Source organism: Lactuca virosa, chromosome 4 (genome assembly GCF_052849685.1).
Source record: "Lactuca virosa cultivar CGN04683 chromosome 4, Lactuca_virosa_CGN04683_v6, whole genome shotgun sequence".
In the NCBI taxonomy this organism is placed as follows: Eukaryota; Viridiplantae; Streptophyta; class Magnoliopsida; order Asterales; family Asteraceae; genus Lactuca; species Lactuca virosa.
The window spans coordinates 502,518,443-502,539,294 of record NC_136429.1 but is presented as its reverse complement, the minus strand read 5'-3'; the positions used below and the strand labels follow the sequence as shown (position 1 = coordinate 502,539,294).

The window sequence follows — 20,852 nt, the reverse complement described above, 5'->3', positions numbered from 1 at the left end:
GAATCGTCGGTAGAAACCTGCATGGCCCAAAAAAGAGCGAACTTCCCGAACACAAGTCGGGTAAGGTAAGCTTTGAATAACATCAATTTTGGCCTTATATATCTCAATTCCTTTTTTAGACACAATGTGACCCAAAATGAGACCTTGACTCACCATAAAATGACATTTTTCAAAGTTTAAAACCAAATTTGTTTCAATGCATCTTTTCAAAATTTTGGTGAGATTGGTCAAACACTCTTGAAAGGAGTTTCCATATACCGTAAAATCATCCATGAAGACTTCAATTATATTCTCGACATATTCCGAAAAGATACTAACAATACATCGTTGGAAAGTAGCCGGGGCGTTACACAATCCGAATGGCATTCTCCGGTATGCAAAAGTGCCAAATGGACATGTAAATGTTGTCTTTTCTTGGTCTTCTGGTGCCACCGGGATTTGGTGAAAACCGGAGTACCCGTCTAGACAACAATAATGGGATTTCCCGGCCAACCTTTCTAACATTTGATCAATGAAAGGCAATGGGAAATGATCTTTTCGTGTGCTAGCATTGACTTTGCGGTAGTCAATACATACTCTCCACCCGTTTTGCACGCGGGTGGGGACCATCATACCTTTGTTGTTTTCAACTACCGTGATTCCCGTCTTCTTTGGAACGACTTGCACCGTGCTCACCCACTTGCTATCCGAGATTGGAGAGATCATTCCCGCATCTAGGAGCTTCAAAATCTCTTTCTTGACCACTTCCATCATTGGCGGATTCAACCTTCTTTGCGCGTCTCGTCTCGGCTCGGCTTGCATTCATCCTCCATCAAAATTTTGTGCATGCAAGTGGAGGGGCTCAATCCTTTGATATCCACGATCGTCCAACCCATTGCTTCTTTATGTTCTTTCAACACTTTGAGGAGTTGCTCTTCGTCACATTCGGTTAAGTGAGTTGAAATGATGACCGGAAGAGTCTCGTTGTTTCCCAAGTACACATACTTTAAATGTTGAGGAAGGACCTTCAATTCTAATTCTGGTGGTTGAACAAGGGAGGGTAGCAATCTCGTGTAAGTTTGAGGTAATTCAATTTGCTTCACACTAAATTGAGTGGTTTTCTTGATCTCCAAATTGTTAACCAATCTTTCAACTTCTGGGTCTAGTGAGTAGAGCTTCAACTTCTTGGCTAATTTCCCACAATCAAACCCTTTGCTCAAAACCATCTCCAACACGTCACCATTAGACAACTCGAACAACTCTTGGGTTAATGGTTCAATAACATCAACAAAACACAAAGATGAAACATCACTAGGATATCTCATAGCATCGTAGATGTTAAAACTTATTGTCTCCCCATCAAACTCCATCGTTAAGCTTCCCGCATATACATAAATCTTTGTTCTAGCCGTCTTCAAGAATGGTCTCCCAAGTAGAATTATACCCGACTTTGAGGACACTTGTTCATCTAGATCAATCACGTAGAAATCACTCGGGAAGACTAATTGGTTTACTTGTACTAGGACATCTTCCAGAACACCTCTAGGAAAGACACTTGACTTATCCGCAAGAGAGATTATGACACCGGTTTCACTTGAAGGACCAACATTCAATGATTCATACACCGAATATGGCATGGCATTAATAGAAGCACCAAGATCAAGCATGACACTACTAAAAGTGACATCTCCTATCTTGCAAGGAACCATAAACATTCCAGGATCTTTATACTTAGGTGAAAGCTTCCTTTGTAAAACCGCGGATGCGTTTTCATTCATAGATATTTTCTCATTTCCCTTCAACTTCCTCTTGTTGGTACAAAGTTCTTTCAAAAACTTTGCATACCTAGGGATTTGCTTGATTGCATCAAGTAGAGGGATATTTACTTCCACCTTTCGAAAGGTGTCCAAAATCTCTTTCTCCTCCATTTTCTTCTTTGAAGTTGCAAGTCGAGAGGGGAACGACGATTGAGTAGCTATTGGAGTCACTAGAGGGGTAGTCTTCTTTGGAATTCCGGCTTGTGTGGCATTCTTGACAATGGGATCTTCAATGGTAATGACCTCTATTTCTTCCTCCTCATCCCTTGGCTTCTTCTTTGAACTACTTACTCCGGCTTGTTTACCATTTCTCAAGGTCACCACATTGACATTTGGGTTCTTTTCGGTTTGAGAAGGCAACTTTCCACGGGACTCCAACTTTCTTATGGATGTAACTATATCTCCCATTTGTGCTTCAAGGTTAGAGATACTAGAACTTGTCTCTTTTTGGAATTGTTGGGTACTAGTGGCTAGAGATTTGACAATGTCTTCAATGGACATTCCAGAGCTACTTGGTTGGGATTGGGGAGGTTATTGGTGATGTGGAGGGTGTGTTTTGGATTGATAGTGTGGTTGTGGATGTTGGTAATGAGGTTGTGGTGGTGGATAGGAAGGTCTAACTAATGCATTTTGAGGCAATGGTCTTGGGTTGTAGCTCATGTTGGGATTTGGCTTCCAACTTGAATTGTAAGCATTTTGGTAACCGGATGGCTTGTTGTGGTAATTTTGGAACTCTCCCGTGGCATTTACATGTTCCACATCTTCTTGAAGAATGTGACACATATCCGTAGGATGTCCCATTGTTGCACATATCCCACAAACCATCACTTGTGGAGTTTGTCTCATGGCTAACTTTTGGACAACGGAGGTTAAATCTTTGATTTGAGACTCGAGATTTGATGATCCCACTTCATTGACTTTGTGTTGTTTGTCTTTTTTCATATCTTGGCGCGGGCCAAAATGTTGAGAATTCGCGGCTATGGTGTTGAAAGGTTGTCTTGTTTGTTGTGGAGTTTTACTAAAGACATCACCACCACTTGAGGCATCAACTAGTCTTCTCTCCATCGGTAACAATCCCTCATAGAAGTGTTGAATGAGGAGTTGTTCCGGAATTTGGTGTTGTGGGCAACTATAGCATAAGTTGTTGAACCTCTCCCAATAATCATGAAAAGTCTCATTTTGACCTTGGCGGATTCCACAAATCTCATTTCTGAGACTTGAGACTTTTGAAGCGGGATAGAACTTGTCAAGAAAAGCTCTTGCCATGTCGGTCCATGAGTTGATCGACCCCAGGGGAAGATAGAATAACCAATCATTTGCTCTATCGGCCAATGAAAAGGGGAATGCCCTTAGCTTGATTTGGTCATCGGTTGACCCTTGTGGCTTCATACTAGTGCAAATAATGTGGAACATCTTCAAATGCTTATGAGGGTCTTCATTCTCCAATCCATGAAAAGTTGGGAGGTGATGGACTAAACTTGACTTCAACTCCGAGCCTCCTTCCAAAACCGAGTAATTGATACCGGTTGGAGTTTGTGTAACATCGGTTTCCATCATTTGCCTTAAGGTTCTTTCGGGAGCTTCTCCTCCGCCCGCCATTTCGATTGGTTCAATAATGGGTGGATTTTGTTGTAGAGGTGGTGTTTCGGGAATTTCTTGGCGATGATCGGGACTAGAATCGGGTTCCGTTTCACTTGATGAAGCGGTTTCAACTTCCGGGTCCCCGTGAGGGTTGGAAGTTTGACCACGTTCAACTCGCTTTTCCTTCGCCAAACACCTTGCTTCTCTTTCAATTTCTGGGTTGTTAATCAAGTCACCTGTACGCTGAGATCTGGGCATAGAGAAACAAATTGATTAAAAATAAACCAATCCTCGGCAACGGCGCCAAAATTTGGTGGTTGTCGAGGCCAACAAAATATATACCCTAAATATTACACACTAAAATAGTGTATAGTGGTAAAGGGATCATATCCACGAAGATTGGCTCAATTTGAATCTCTATGTAAATCACTTGTTCAAGTACTTGTAAAACAAAAGTAAAAGTAAAATGCGGGGTTTAGTTCTTTTTGATTGTTTGACAAAAGTAAAACTAGCTAGAATGTAAATATGACAAGTAAACAAGTAAAAGATTTGATTAAATTCAATGAAGTGAAATTGATTGATTTTGGGTACAACACATGGATGACATGGTTGACTTATCATTAGACTAAATAGAACAACACTTGTGAATTAATTTAACTTGGCTATAGCAATCCATAAGCACAAATTACCTCAACCCTTCATTGTTATTAAAATGGCTAGAGGAGCTCTTAACACATGTCCTTAATTAAAGTCACAAAATCAATGAAGCATATAATCTTGTGAAAATCAATTAGCTTTAAGTTCTAAGAGTTACCAAGTCCAAAAGATAATCAAATGCTTACATTATCATTATGGAGGAAACATTTTCATGGTCTAAATGAAATGAAAACAAACATATAAACCATTTGTTGCTTACTAATCTAAGGGTCTATTACTTAACCAAGAAATTAGTCAACAAAAATAAGCATTCATTCATCTAAGCTCATAATCAAAGATAAATAAACACAACAAGATGTTTAACTAGAAAACATTTCCATAAACTTCAAACACAAGATAATAATAAGTCTTCAAAGCAACTAATAATCCATGGGTTAAACCCTAATCAACCAAATGAAAGTTTAGCCAAGCATGACCAAAGTAAAAGAAATGCAATATAGTTTAGTGATACCAAACATTGTTCTAGTTGCAAGATGGAAAGAAAATAACACCAATCTTCAATTCTTCAACTTCTTCTCCAATGTTCTTGAGAGCCAAAAGAGTGGTTTTCTCCAAGAAGTGATTTTTTTTAAAATGCCCCAAAACTCCTGCAAATAAGGCTCATTTCCGGATTCAAAAAGTTGCACAAAAGCTACCCACCAACTTTCCACAAGTAGAGTCAACAAGTCAAAACTCGGGATCAATTCAGCACAATTCACGCGGACCGCGTATGGGTCCACGCGGACCGTGTGGGTCTCGCTGATTGTGGGACTTGGGCCATTTAAAATACAATCTAGCCCAATCTTCTCATTCACACTTCAGCCCACATGCATAACTCTTGAGAGCCCAATTGTGCCATTCCAAAGCCTCCAATAATTGGTCTAATGCTCCTTCAATCAACCATAGCTCGAGTCTGTGTCGCCTCATCATCATTCTCGCTCAAAAATTAAGTCCAACTTGATTTCTTGTTTATGCTAACACCAAGCTCAATCGCACCACTTCAAGTCCACAAGAAAACCGCAAGCCTCCAAAGGTCCCGCACTCCTTCCATATCTCCAATAACAATTAGTCTTCGAAAAATCCTGCAAATAAGCTCAAAAGACTGGAAAGCACCCGACAAAGGAGAAAAATAATAAAAAGAGAAAATATGCATAAAGATTAACTAAAATGAGATGGTTTTAACTAAAAATAAACTATGAAAAGAAGTAATAAAAACGAAACTATCATGAACTGAAGTGAACTACAACCATATCTCCTACTGAAGAGAAGAATGATCAGCATTACTAACTTAACGTGTTAGCATGGTTTTATCCAGTGAACCTTGCATGGTCACTGAAGTCAGTAGAATAGTATTAGTTTATTATTCATGTATCTTTTCAGGACTCTATAAATAGAGACTCCTTCTTGATGTAATTCCTTATCTCATCTCTCTTATCTCTCACCTTGTATCTCTTTCACTCACAACAACTTCCAATCTCTAGAACTTCATTGCAATACAAAGATCATTCTCTCTATATATCTATATCTTATCTGAACTCTCGAGTCCCTCTTCACCTTAAGTTGTTCTCGTATACTAACATGTATTTGAATGTAAATCTTGTTATGAAACAACATGGTGTTTACTTGATATAACTTGTTGTCATTTATATTTCTTTTATATTTTCGCATTTTACATTTCCGCATCTGACAATCTAACTCTTCTAACTTTTATTATTGTTGAGCTGACAAAGATCCTTGAGATTAACTTATTCTGCAACTTATACTCTTGTACTAACGTTTGTTCAAGTGTTTCACCAAAGTTTTTCTCTCAACAATTGGTATCAGAGCCAAAGTGGTAGTTTTTTAAACAAAACTCTGATTTTGAAAAGCCTTCTATACCACTGAAGCTCATTTTCAAAAAAAAAAAAAACATGGCACAAGCTTTATCATTGAATATTTCCAACAGTCTTGGAGGCTCTAATAGAGCACCAATAGTTGTTGCAAGTGAGTACCACCATTGGTCACAAAAATTAGAAAGGTATCTCACGAGGCTCGGTAGAGATATATGGAGGTCTGTTGAAGAAGGACCACATGTTCCTATTCTCACTCCCGTTCAAGTAGATGGTACTCAGGCACGACTAGGTGAAATTCAGTCAGCAATGAATCGACCAACAAAAGATGATCTTGACAAAATGGAGAATGATGCCGTAGCCTTCTATGAAATTTCATGTGGTGTGGCTCCAGACAACTTTGACATCATCATCGACTGCAAATCTGCTAAAGAAATTTAGGATGTGCTAAAAAATCTTTATCAAGGGTCCGAACAAGCTCAAGATAAGAAACTCACCACATCACTAAATGAGTTCAATAACTTTAAAGCTCTTCCTGGTGAAAGTCTTGAAGATTCCTTCAAAAGATTCAATCTCATCATCACAAAACTCTCGAATGTCGGAACGGTTCGAAGCAATCACAAGACAGCCCTACAATTTCTGAATGGTTTGGGTCGACACTGGACCACTGCAAAAATGATTGTTCAAGGAGATAGAAAGATCCACACACTCTCTCTGTTCAAACTCTATGGTGAACTACAAGCACAAGAATCTACGGTGTTGAAAGACTGTGCAGACCTAGGAGGACCACTTGCCTTAATGGCTCAAACCCCGCATTACAAACCTCCTCAGTATCCATACACCGCAGAAGCACCATATCAACACTCATATGACAATCCACCGCAGTCATATGAAGCTGACGCAGAACAAGATGACGAAGAAGAATTCCAAAACGCCATTGCTCTAGTTAGTCAACAATTCAATAGACTTCCACCACCACCCTTTCGTAAAAACCAACACTTCACCAAACCACCTTTCAACCGCAACTTCAATCCTCAAAACAACCAACCACGTTATCCCAGAAACCCTCATCCACCTTCACAATCAAAGAACAACTCTCCAAAAGAGACACCGCAGAACAACCAACCTTCAGACTCCGGTACCACTACTGAAGAAAAAGATGGAGTCATAATCTGCTATAAGTGTCACAAAGAAAACCACTTTGCCAAAGACTGCAAAGCAAATTTGGTTAAGTACAAGGAATTCTATCTTAGAATGGCCCAAGAAATGGATGAAAACGAAAAAAGCAAGAGCTTATATAGCTCAGGTGAAGAGAGACCATCAAGTCTGGTCATCAGGGGATGAAGAAGAGGAAATCAACACCAACCGCAACAAAGTAAAAATATGCATGGTGGCAACAAGTGAAGAAGATGGATCAATGAACCTGAAAAAAAAAATTGCTACATGGCAAGAGATGAAATTCTCAGCATCGTTGAACAGGTTAGACTCATGATTCAATCTAATAATTATAGCATGCATTATTGTGAGCCTTACATCAAAAAACTTAATGACACTTGTGTTGCCGTCCTTTCAAACTATAACAAAGCTCCAGATGAAAAGAACATAGCATCCCAAGAGTTATTCCATGTGAGAGGAAGATTATAAGACAAGAAACTAAAGTCCATTATGTTAGAAAAAGACTTGTTATTAGAAAAGGATGCTAGGATGTTGAGTGAAACTCAGTTAGAAATAGCTTTGAATCAAAGGGATCTAGCCCAAAAAGAGATTGTACGTTTAAATCTTTTAATTGAAAAATTATTTCACGAAAGCGAAGCTATTGAGAATCTTGTGAATAATGGGACCGTAGACAACACTTATAATCGGGGTTGGTCCAATGGGTATCCAACCACTGCGGACTCCTCACCCCGATTCAATAAAGACCGTCTTTACGTCCCACCAGACCGCACCTTTCATTTTCCTGTCAATCACAAAACATACCCCGAAGACATTCAGTGTCACTTCGGTAGACTTCGTGATCTTAGCAACAATTTTGTCATTAAGGAGATTATTCCTGAAATCTCTGATAACTCCTTGCCTAATTTTGACACAATGATTTCTAACTCCCAGTCCAGCTCAGTTGTAGATGAAGTAATCGTAGAAGAGCCTGAATTAGATTGTCCATCTAAGACTTGTCCCAATCAAGAAAAACCATTAACTTACTCTGCGGTACTCTAGTCTTCACTACCGTAGATTCAAGTTAAATCAAATACCAATCTTCAACCCATTTTGCACGAGTTGCCAATTAACAATTTTGAATCTGGCCAATGTTCTCAAAATCTTGAGTCCTCTAGTTCTGATGAGTCATGTTGTAACATCCCGACTCCCAAGTATAATATTTAATTTAATTATATGCATTTTTTCAGGGAAAATCAACGAGTTGGAGGCCCCAACTCGTCGAGTAGGGATGGAGATAGTCGCGCGATTTTTAGAGTCTACTCGACGAGTTGGAGGACCCCAACTCGACGAGTAGGAGCTGAGTGTGGAAACCCTAATTTTCAGGGTTTGTACCCTATTTAAAGAGCCTTAAGCCCTTCCTTCCGCCTCCCTGGTCATTTTAGCACCCTGAGAGAAACCCTAAATGAGCTGGTATCATCTGTGTGTGTGTGTGTGAGAGAGAGAGAGAGAGAGAGAGAGGCTAAAAGTGTGTGTGTGTGTGTGTGTTGGTGCATTCTTTGAAGGAGTTTGAGGAGCAAAAGGCTTGGAACGAGAAGGATCCCTTGGATCCAATATTCTTTCCGTGTTAGCTGCCATTTGGAGGTAAAAAGCTATCACCTTGACCATTTGTTTGTTAGATCTCTTCACTAGGGAGTTTATGGCCATTTCTATCTTCTCATTGAGTCTCTTAGTTGTTTGAGCATGCCTTGAAGATGAGACTTCAGATCTGGACAATATGAGGTCCCTTGGGCCTAAAGATTTAAGCTTTATCAAGATATTGGCCAACTTTCATGCATTAAACCCTCCATAGAGCTTTGTTTTGGTATTTTGAGCCCTAGATGCCATGCATGGACGTAAAGCTTGCAGCTTTACGTGATACTTCAGACTTAGAAGGCTAGATCTAGAGTATGGGGCCTTCGTTCTGCTTAAAAACGTCTGAATGAGAGAATGAACTGAAGGGACTCGACGAGTTGATGATCCAACTCGACGGGTTGGTTAGGGTTTTCCCCGATAGTTTGGACGTGTTACAAACTCGGCAGGTTGGTGATACAACTCGACGAGTTGAGTTGGATTTTCCCGATATTTCAGAGAAATGAAGGAACTCGACGAGTCGCATAGATGCACTCGGCGAGTTGGGTCAACATGGACTGTTGACTTTAGCGTTGACTTCCGTTGACTTTTAGGGTTTGGTCAGAAGTGTACTTTGGAGACCATGGAGGGGTAAAATGGTCTTTCACCCTTTCCGAGAGTTAGAAAAAGGGTTAGCTTAACATCTTTAGAGTTGTTGTTATAAAGTGTTAATTAGAGATGATTATGATATGTAGGCAGGGTCTAGACTGATTGTTGAGTACGAGACCTACTTGCTTACGTACGAGGTGAGTCTCCTCACTATACTTACCTGAGTGGTAATACTGTGTGATCGGAGGGTCTTATGTGCTTACACTGAGTTATGTGATATATTATGCATTCTGTCTTTGTGATTTATGTTATATATTATTTTGTGCTTTATTGAGTTAGGACCAAAGGGTCCAAACCAAGTTGTGAGACCATGGGGTCTTCACTAAGATACATGACCGGAGGGTCCAACCAGAGCTGTGAGACCGAAGGGTCATCACTACCCGAGCTGTGAAACCGGAGGGTCTTCACTGAGTCACATAACCGGAGGGTCCTTACCGAGTTATAGCCATGAGAGATTAATTATTTCTGTGTGGTATTTTAGGGAACTCACTAAGCTTCGTGCTTACAGTGTTGTGTGAAATGTGTTTCAGGTACCTCTCAGGATCGCGGGAAGGCGCCGAATTGATTGTACACACGTGCTGATGGAATTATGTTTTAAGGATTCTGGGATTTGTGATAAACATTTTTATGTTTTGTGTTCCGAGACAATTACAATTTGAGTATATAAGATATTAAACTGTGTTTTGTGGAAATTAAAAATGAAAAATTTGGTTTGAAAATTTAGAGCGTTACACAAGTCCACGTTTTCATCACAATCTAAAAATCTTAAAAAACCACAGTTGAATGTCACTGATATTGTTTCACCAAAGAATAAGCAAAAATGGTTTTGAAAGACGAAATCAGATCCCGAAAGGAAAAGCGGGAAGCCGATCTCAAAAAAGGAAAATTCAAAAAACAAGCCAAGATTTCAAAAGAAAAAGTTTTTGAAAAATTCAAGATTGCCAAAACTTTACAAAATCGCACTGCAGTCGAGGAATCATACAAAAAGGAATGTACATTAACCGAATCTTTCTCAAACTCTTTTGTAAAATCTCCAAAAAGAGTCAAGTCTTTTCAACAATATTCCTTAAATGACCCAAAGTGGAAGGGTATTTTGCCAACTCCTGAACCCTCAAAGTCATTTCAGTCAATCATCAAGTCAAAACCTAGGTGTAATTCATGTGCTAAAACTTTATCAAGTCCCACGAGCACTACAGTCAAATCCCACCAACGGATCAGTTACAATACCCCAACCACACCCTCCGGACCGTTGACCCAGTATGTTACTTGGATAAACGAGAAAAATCTTTCCTTTGAATTTTATCTGCTAAAAACGTCTCGTCCAATCCAACCTCGTAACATTCCAAAAGTCATGAAACACCCAGGACTAGGTTTAAAAACTGACATGAAATTTGTTCCTAAAACCCACGTGCATGCATCCAGTAAGAAAGTTTCTCATGTGACCCCGGGCTCCAAACTTGTTTGGGTGCCCAAACTAACAAATTAATTTTTCAGGCAATATACAAGGAAGAACAAGAAGAGGAATGGTTAATCGATAGTGTCTGCTCCTTGCACAAGACAGGAAGGTTAGAATACCTTCGCGACTTCAGGCCAATCTGTAATGGTGGACACATCACGTTTGGAAACAATGCAAATGGAACCATCAGAGGATATGGTGTACTAACTACGGGGAGCTTCTCAATCCAAAGAGTTGCTTATGTTGAGGGTCTCAAGCACAATTTAATAAGCGTTGGGAAGTTATGTAAAGCAGGACATCAGGTCGAATTTGACGAGTATTGTTACATAATGACAAGTGACCGAAGTACATGCCTCATAAAATTTAAGGCTGAAGGAACAATGTATCGTTTGATGTTGCTTTAATCATCGGGAACCCGCAGCTGTGCGTCCTTTCAAAGGCTCAAAGGTTGTATATGAAGTAAGTTGGTTATAGCACCGCAAGCTAGCTTATCTCAACTTTAGGTACATTAATAATCTGGTCACCGAAGAGTTGGTCCGAGGATTACCGATTCTCAAGTACAATAATGATACTCTATGCCCTGCCTGTGAATGTGGCAAATAGACCAAGAGGAGTCATCCTTTGATCATTGATTCCTCAATTGCTGAACCCTTGGAGCTTCTACACATACGCAGTCCTTCTACCATAGCCAGTCTTCATCACAAGAAATACATTATAGTTATAGTGGATGACTTCACTCGCTTCACCTGGGTCTTTTTCTTAAGACTCAAATCTGAAACACCGCAGATCATGATTAACTTCATCAAAGAAATAGAGCTCCAGATCAAGTTACCTGTCAGAAGAATACGAAGTGACAATGGGACTGAATTCACAAATCAGCTACTAAATGGCTTATTGACTTCAAAGGGTATCAGTCACAATTTCTCAGCACCATACACCCCACAACAAAATGGAGTAGTAGAGCGAAAAATCGCACATTGGTCGAAGCAGCTAGATCGATGCTGAATTTTGCCAACCTTCCTCTCTACTTCTGGGCAGAAGTTGTGGCAACTGCATGCTTTGTTCAAAACCGAAGCATCATTTGCAAACGTCTTAACAAAACTCCATATGAAGGCCTCAACAATCGCAAACCAAATATCCGATTCTTCCATATCTTTGGGTGCAAGTGTTTTGTGATCAACAAGGATCATCTCAATAAATTTGCACCAAAATCAGATGAAGGCATTTTTTATTGGCTACTCTACCAACAAGGTGGCCTACAGGGTTCTCATTAGACGTACCAGACTGATAGTTGAAAGCTTTGATGTTAAGTTTGATGATTACTATGTCCGCAACTCTGATCCTTCCACCGAAACCAAATACATCATGGAAAGTGATGTCCCCACATCCTCCGGTTCTTTGAACATAGTTGAAGTCAACTATGATGACCTTTTCGGTCCTACAGATACGGCTCATCTTTCAGAAATTCGGGTGTCTCCGGTGGCACAACAACAACATGTTGTTATATCTGGACCTGATCAATCTGAAGGAATATCACCCAATATTTCCACCTATTCGGTTGAGGGGGAAAGATCAGTTCCTTTGGAAATATCAACCGTAGAGGTTCCAATACTTGAAGAAAATGCTCCAGTGCTTCACCGCAGATCAACCACTCAATCCACTGCTCTTGAAGACTCTGGCGAAGAGATTGAAAACATAGACACAAGAAGTGATCCAAGGATTATTCATCATTCATCGATTTAGGGGGAACCTACATCACTTGTCCAGGGGGAACCATCCATGGTTCAAGGGGAACTCCCGTCATCAACCTAGGGGGAACTACCTTTACCTACCGCAGTCCCCATCTCAACAAACAAAGACTCATATGCCGACTGTTCTCAAATCGATGGGGAACTTCACTCTCCTGCCGCAGAGTCATCAGACTTAGTGGATATTCCCTCAACCGCAGTCACAAATCATCATCAATCCAGACTACATATTTGGACAAGAGATCACCCACCGGGTCAAATCATCGGCAACCCATCCATATGTATTCAGACTCGATCCTCTAAAGATTTAACTGACTACTGCCATTATGCAGCTTTCATGTCCTCAATCAAGCCTCGAACCATAAAAGAAGCACTCATGGAGCCCGACTGAATCACCGCAATGCAAGAGGAGTTAGCTGAATTTGAAAGCAATAAAGTGTGGAAACTGGTACCGAAGCCAAATGGCCACACAATCGTTGGAAGAAGATGAGTATATAAAAACAAGCTAGATGAATCTGGTGCGGTAGTGAGAAACAAAGCTCGGCTAGTTGCTAAGGGGTACAGTCAACTTGAAGGTGCTGACTACGATGAAACATATGTCCCCGTAGCCAGAATGGAAACAATACACATTTTCTTAGCGTATGCGGCACACAAGAACATAGGACTCAAGATTTTGAGAACATTGGCCAAATTCAAAATTTTTAATTGGCAACTCGTGCAAAATGGGTTGAAGATTGGTATTTGATTTAACTTGAATATGCCGTAGTGAAGACTGGAGTACCGTAGAGTAAGTTAATGGTTTTTCTTGATTGGGACAAGTGTTAGATGGACAATCTGATTCAGACTATTCTACAATGATTACTTCATATACAACTGAGCCTAACTGGGAGTTAGAAATCATTGTGTCAAAATTAGGCAAGGAGTTATCAGAGATTTCAGGAATAATCTCCTCAATGACAAAATTGTTGCTAAGATCACGAAGTCTACCGAAGTGACACTGAATGTCTTCGGGGTATGTTTTGTGATTGACAGGAAAATGAAAGGTGCGGTCTGATGGGACGTAAAGACGGTCTTTATTGAATCGGGGTGAGGAGTCCGCAGTGGTTGGATACCCATTGGACCAACCCCGATTATAAGTGTTGTCTACGGTCCCATTATTCACAAGATTCTCAATAGCTTCGCTTTCGTGAAATAATTTTTCAATTAAAAGATTTAAACGTACAATCTCTTTTTGGGCTAGATCCCTTTGATTCAAAGCTATTTCTAACTGAGTTTCACTCAACATCCTAGCATCCTTTTCTAATAACAAGTCTTTTTCTAACATAATGGACTTTAGTTTCTTGTCTTCTAATCTTCCTCTCACATGGAATAACTCTTGGGATGCTATGTTCTTTTCATCTGGAGCTTTGTTATAGTTTGAAAGGACGGCAACACAAGTGTCATTAAGTTTTTTGATGTAAGGCTCACAATCATGCATGCTATAATTATTAGATTGAATCATGAGTCTAACCTGTTCAACGATGCTGAGAATTTCATCTCTTGCCATGTAGCAAATTTTTTTTTCAGGTTCATTGATCCATCTTCTTCACTTGTTGCCACCATGCATATTTTTACTTTGTTGCGGTTGGTGTTGATTTCCTCTTCTTCATCCCCTGATGACCAGACTTGATGGTCTCTCTTCACCTGAGCTATATAAGCTCTTGCTTTTTTCGTTTTCATCCATTTCTTGGGCCATTCTAAGATAGAATTCCTTGTACTTAACCAAATTTGCTTTGCAGTCTTTGGCAAAGTGGTTTTCTTTGTGACACTTATAGCAGATTATGACTCCATCTTTTTCTTCAGTAGTGGTACCGGAGTCTGAAGGTTGGTTGTTCTGCGGTGTCTCTTTTGGAGAGTTGTTCTTTGATTGTGAAGGTGGATGAGGGTTTCTGGGATAACGTGGTTGGTTGTTTTGAGGATTGAAGTTGCGGTTGAAAGGTGGTTTGGTGAAGTGTTGGTTTTTACGAAAGGGTGGTGGTGGAAGTCTATTGAATTGTTGACTAACTAGAGCAATGGCGTTTTGGAATTCTTCTTCGTCATCTTGTTCTGCGTCAGCTTCATATGACTGCGGTGGATTGTCATATGAGTGTTGATATGGTGCTTCTGCGGTGTATGGATACTGAGGAGGTTTGTAATCCGGGGTTTGAGCCATTAAGGCAAGTGGTCCTCCTAGGTCTGCACAGTCTTTCAACACCGTAGATTCTTATGCTTGTAGTTCACCATAGAGTTTGAACAGAGAGAGTGTGTGGATCTTTATATCTCCTTGAACAATCATTTTTGCAGTGGTCCAGTGTCGACCCAAACCATTCAGAAATTGTAGGGCTGTCTTGTGATTTCTTCGAACCGTTCCGACATTCGAGAGTTTTGTGATGATGAGATTGAATCTTTTGAAGGAATCTTCAAGTCTTTCACCAGGAAGAGCTTTAAAGTTATTCAACTCATTTAGTGATGTGGTGAGTTTCTTATCTTGAGCTTGTTCGGACCCTTGATAAAGATTTTTTAGCACATCCTAAATTTCTTTAGCAGATTTGCAGTTGATGATGATGTCAAAGTTGTCTGGAGCCACACCACATGAAATTTCATAGAAGGCTACGGCATCATTCTCCATTTTGTCAAGATCATCTTTTGTTGGTCGATTCATTGCTGACTGAATTTCACCTAGTCGTGCCTGAGTACCATCTACTTGAACGGGAGTGAGAATAGGAACATGTGGTCCTTCTTCAACAGACCTCCATATATCTCTACCGAGCCTCGTGAGATACCTTTCTAATTTTTTTGACCAATGGTGGTACTCACTTGCAACAACTATTGGTGCTCTATTAGAGCCTCCAAGACTGTTGGAAATATTCAATGATAAAGCTTGTGCCATGTTTTTTTTTTTTTTTTTGAAAATGAGCTTCAGTGGTATAGAAGGCTTTTCAAAATCAGAGTTTTGTTTAAAAAACAACCACTTTGGCTCTGATACCAATTGTTGAGAGAAAAACTTTGGTGAAACACTTGAACAAACGTTAGTACAAGAGTATAAGTTGCAGAATAAGTTAATCTCAAGGATCTTTGTCAGCTCAACAATAATAAAAGTTAGAAGAGTTAGATTGTCAGATGCGGAAATGTAAAATGCGAAAATATAAAAGAAATATAAATGACAACAAGTTATATCAAGTAAACACCATGTTGTTTCATAACAAGATTTGCATTCAAATACATGTTAGTATACGAGAACAACTTAAGGTGAAGAGGGACTCGAGAGTTCAGATAAGATATAGATATATAGAGAGAATGATCTTTGTATTGCAATGAAGTTCTAGAGATTGGAAGTTGTTGTGAGTGAAAGAGATACAAGGTGAGAGATAAGAGAGATGAGATAAGGAATTACATCAAGAAGGAGTCTCTATTTATAGAGTCCTGAAAAGATACATGAATAATAAACTAATACTATTCTACTGACTTCAGTGACCATGCAAGGTTCACTGGATAAAACCATGCTAACACGTTAAGTTAGTAATGCTGATCATTCTTCTCTTCAGTAGGAGATATGGTTGTAGTTCACTTCAGTTCATGATAGTTTCGTTTTTATTACTTATTTTCATAGTTTATTTTTAGTTAAAACCATCTCATTTTAGTTAATCTTCATGCATATTTTCTCTTTTTATTATTTTTCTCCTTTGTCGGGTGCTTTCCAGTCTTTTGAGCTTATTTGCAGGATTTTTCGAAGACTAATTGTTATTGGAGATATGGAAGGAGTGCGGGACCTTTGGAGGCTTGCGGTTTGCTTGTGGACTTGAAGTGGTGCGATTGAGCTTGGTGTTAGCATAAACAAGAAATCAAGTTGGACTTAATTTTTGAGCGAGAATGATGATGAGGCGACACAGACTCGAGCTATGGTTGATTGAAGGAGCATTAAACCAATTATTGGAGGCTTTGGAATGGCACAATTGGGCTCTCAAGAGTTATGCATGTGGGCTGAAGTGTGAATGAGAAGATTGGGCTAGATTGTATTTTAAATGGCCCAAGTCCCACAATCAGCGAGACCCACACGGTCCGCGTGGACCCATACGCGGTCCGCGTGAATTGTGCTGAATTGATCCCGAGTTTTGACTTGTTGACTCTACTTGTGGAAAGTTGGTGGGTAGCTTTTGTGCAACTTTTTAAATCCGGAAATGAGCCTTATTTGCTGGAGTTTTGGGGCATTTTAAAAAAATCACTTCTTGGAGAAAACCACTCTTTTGGCTCTCAAGAACATTGGAGAAGAAGTTGAAGAATTGAAGATTGGTGTTATTTTCTTTCCATCTTGCAACTAGAACAATGTTTGGTATCACTAAACTATATTGCATTTCTTTTACTTTGGTTGTGCTTGGCTAAACTTTCATTTGGTTGATTAGGGTTTAACCCATGGATGATTAGTTGCTTTGAAGACTTATTATTATCTTGTGTTTGAAGTTTATGGAAATGTTTTCTAGTTAAACATCTTGTTGTGTTTATTTATCTTTGATCATGAGCTTAGATGAATGAATGCTTATTTTTGTTGACTAATTTCTTGGTTAAGTAATGGACCCTTAAATTAGTAAGCAACAAATGGTTTATATGTTTGTTTTCATTTCATTTAGACCATGGAAATGTTTCCTCCATAATGATAATGTAAGCATTTGATTATCTTTTGGACTTGGTAACTCTTAGAACTTAAAGCTAATTGATTTTCACAAGATTATATGCTTCATTGATTTTGTGACTTTAGTTAAGGACATGTGTTAAGAGCTCCTCTAGCCATTTTAATAACAATGAAGGGTTGAGGTAATTTGTGCTTATGGATTGCTATAGCCAAGTTAAATTAATTCACAAGTGTTGTTCTATTTAGTCTAATGATAAGTCAACCATGTCATCCATGTGGTGTACCCAAAATCAACCAATTTCACTTCATTAAATTTAATCAAATCTTTTACTTGTTTACTTGTCATATTTACATTCTAGCTAGTTTTAATTTTGTCAAACAATCAAAAAGAACTAAACCCCGCATTTTACTTTTACTTTTGTTTTACAAGTACTTGAACAAATGATTTACATAGAGATTCAAATTGAGCCAATCTCCGTAGATACGATCCCTTTACCACTATACACTATTTTAGTGTGTTATATTTAGGGTATATATTTTGTTGGCCTCGACAACCACCAAATTTTAGCGCCGTTGTCGGGGATTGGTTTATTTTTAATCAATTTGTTTCTCTATGCCCAGATCTCAGCGTACAGGTGACTTGATTTACAACCCAGAAATTGAAAGAGAAGCAAGGCGTTTGGCGAAGGAAAAGCGAGTTGAACGTGGTCAAACTTCCAATCCTCACGGGGACCCGGAAGTTGAAACCGCTTCAGCAAGTGAAACGGAACCCGATTCTAGTCCCGACCCTCGCCAAGAAATTACCGAAACACCACCTCTACAACAAAATCCACCCATTATTGAACTAATCGAAATGGCAGACAGAGGAGAAGCTCCCGAAAGAACCTTAAGGCAAATGATGGAAACCGATGTTACACAAACTCCAACCGGTATCAGTTACCCAGTTTTGGAAGGAGGCTCGGAGTTGAAGTCAAGTTTAGTCCATCACCTCCCAACTTTTTATGGATTGGAGAATGAAGACCCTCATAAGCATTTGAAGGTGTTCCACATTATTTGCACTAGCATGAAGCCACAAGGGTCAACCGATGACCAAATCAAGCTAAGGGCATTCCCCTTTTCATTGGCCGATAGAGCAAAGGATTGGTTATTCTATCTTCCCCCGGGGTCGATCAACTCATGGACCGATATGGCAAGAGCTTGATCGAGTCATGGACCGACATGGCAAGAGCTTTTCTTGACAAGTTCTATCCCGCTTCAAGAGTCTCAAGTCTCAGAAATGAGATTTGTGGAATCCGCCAAGGTCAAAATGAGACTTTTCATGATTATTGGGAGAGGTTCAACAACTTATGATATAGTTGCGCACAACACCAAATTCCGGAACAACTCCTCATTCAACACTTCTATGAGGGATTGTTACTGATGGAGAGAAGACTAGTTGATGCCTCAAGTGGTGGTGATGTCTTTAGTAAAACTCCACAACAAACAAGACAACTTTTCAACACCATAGCCGCGAAATCTCAACATTTTGGCCCGCGCCAAGATATGAAAAAAGACACACAACACAAAGTCAATGAAGTGGGATTATCAAATCTCGAGTCTCAAATCAAAGATTTAACCTCCGTTGTCCAAAAGTTAGCCATGGGACAAACTCCACAAGTGATGGTTTGTGGGATATGTGCAACAACAGGACATCCTACAGATATGTGTCACATTCTTCAAGAAGATGTGAAACATGTAAATGCCACGGGAGAGTTCCAAAATTACCACAACAAGCCATCCGGTTACCAAAATGCTTACAATTCAAGTTGGAAGCCAAATCCCAACATGAGCTACAACCCAAGACCATTGCCTCAAAATGCATTGGTTAGACCTTCCTATCCACCACCACAACCTCATTACCAGCATCCACAACCAAACTATCAATCCAAACCACACCCTCCACATCACCACCAACCTCCCCAATCCCAACCAAGTAGCTCCGGAATGTCCATTGAAGACATTGTCAAATCCCTAGCCACTAGTACCCAACAATTCCAAAAAGAGACAAGGACTAGTATCTCCAACCTTGAAGCACAAATGGGAGATATAGTTACATCCATAAGAAAGTTGGAGTCCCGTGGAAAGTTGCCTTCTCAAACCGAAAAGAACCCAAATGTCAATGTGGTGACCTTGAGAAATGGTAAACAAGCCGGAGTAAGTAGTTCAAAGAAGAAGCCAAGGGATGAGGAGGAAGAAATAGAGGTCATTCCCATTGAAGATCCCATTGTCAAGAATGCCACACAAGCCGGAATTCCAAAGAAGACTACCCCTCTAGTGACTCCAATAGCTACTCAACCGTCGTTCCCCTCTCGACTTGCAACTTCAAAGAAGAAAATGGAGGAGAAAGAGATTTTGGACACCTTTCGAAAGGTGGAAGTAAATATCCCTCTACTTGATGCAATCAAGGAAATCCCTAGGTATGCAAAGTTTTTGAAAGAACTTTGTACCAACAAGAGGAAGTTGAAGGGAAATGAGAAAATATCTATGAATGAAAACGCATCCGCGGTTTTACGAAGGAAGCTTTCACCTAAGTGTAAAGATCCTGGAATGTTTACGGTTCCTTGCAAGATAGGAGATGTCACTCTTAGTAGTGTCATGCTTGATCTTGGTGCTTCTATTAATGTCATGCCCTATTCGGTGTATGAATCATTGAATGTTGGTCCTTTAAGTGAAACCGGTGTCATAATCTCTCTTGCGGATAAGTCAAGTGTCTTTCCTAGAGGTGTTCTGGAAGATGTCCTAGTACAAGTAAACCAATTAGTCTTCCCGAGTGATTTCTACGTGATTGATCTAGATGAACAAGTGTCCTCAAAGTCGGGTATAATTCTACTTGGGAGACCATTCTTGAAGACGGCTAGAACAAAGATTTATGTATATGCGGGAAGCTTAACGATGGAGTTTGATGGGGAGACAATAAGTTTTAACATCTACGATGCTATGAGATATCCTAGTGATGTTTCATCTTTGTGTTTTGTTGATGTTATTGAACCATTAACCCAAGAGTTGTTCGAGTTGTCTAATGGTGACGTGTTGGAGATGGTTTTGAGCAAAGGGTTTGATTGTGGGAAATTAGCCAAGAAGTTGAAGCTCTACTCACTAGACCCAAAAGTTGAAAGATTGGTTAACAATTTGGAGATCAAGAAAACCACTCAATTTAGTGTGAAGCAAATTGAATTACCTCAAACTCACACGAGATTGCCACCCTCCCTTGTTCAACCACCAGAATTAGAATTGAAGGTCCTTCCTCAACATTTAAAGTATGTGTACTTGGGAAACAACGAGACTCTTCCGGTCATCATTTCAACTCACTTAACCGAATGTGACGAAGAGAAACTCCTCAAAGTGTTGAAAGAACATAAAGAAGCAATGGGTTAGACGATCGTGGATATCAAAGGATTGAGCCCCTCCACTTGCATGCACAAAATTTTGATGGAGGATGAATGCAAGCCGAGCCGAGACGAGACGCGCAAAGAAGGTTGAATCCGCCAATGATGGAAGTGGTCAAGAAAGAGATTTTGAAGCTCCTAGATGCGGGAATGATCTATCCAATCTCGGATAGCAAGTGGGTGAGCACGGTGCAAGTCGTTCCAAAGAAGACGGGAATCACGGTAGTTGAAAACAACAAAGGTA

At 39.8% G+C, this 20,852-nt stretch overlaps 2 protein-coding genes across 2 annotated transcripts; one reads left to right on the top strand and one right to left on the bottom strand.

The window, feature by feature from the left end:
• Window positions 1-761: 761 nt before the first annotated feature.
• LOC145107014 (uncharacterized) lies at window positions 762-2,204 on the bottom strand. Its single transcript, XM_079043907.1, has one exon. The coding sequence runs from the start codon at window positions 2,202-2,204 to the stop codon at window positions 762-764; it is 1,443 nt and encodes a 480-aa protein (XP_078900033.1).
• Window positions 2,205-19,259: 17,055 nt separating this feature from the next.
• On the top strand, window positions 19,260-20,597 carry LOC145107013 (uncharacterized). The gene has a single exon (XM_079043906.1). It carries the CDS (start codon window positions 19,260-19,262, stop codon window positions 20,595-20,597), a length of 1,338 nt encoding a protein of 445 aa, XP_078900032.1.
• Window positions 20,598-20,852: the final 255 nt, after the last annotated feature.

Coding starts and splice junctions, on each gene's coding strand:
- LOC145107013 (XM_079043906.1), top strand. CDS start 19,260: ATGGGAGATATAGTTACATCCATAAGAAAGTTGGAGTCCCGTGGAAAG.
- LOC145107014 (XM_079043907.1), bottom strand. CDS start 2,204: ATGGGAGATATAGTTACATCCATAAGAAAGTTGGAGTCCCGTGGAAAG.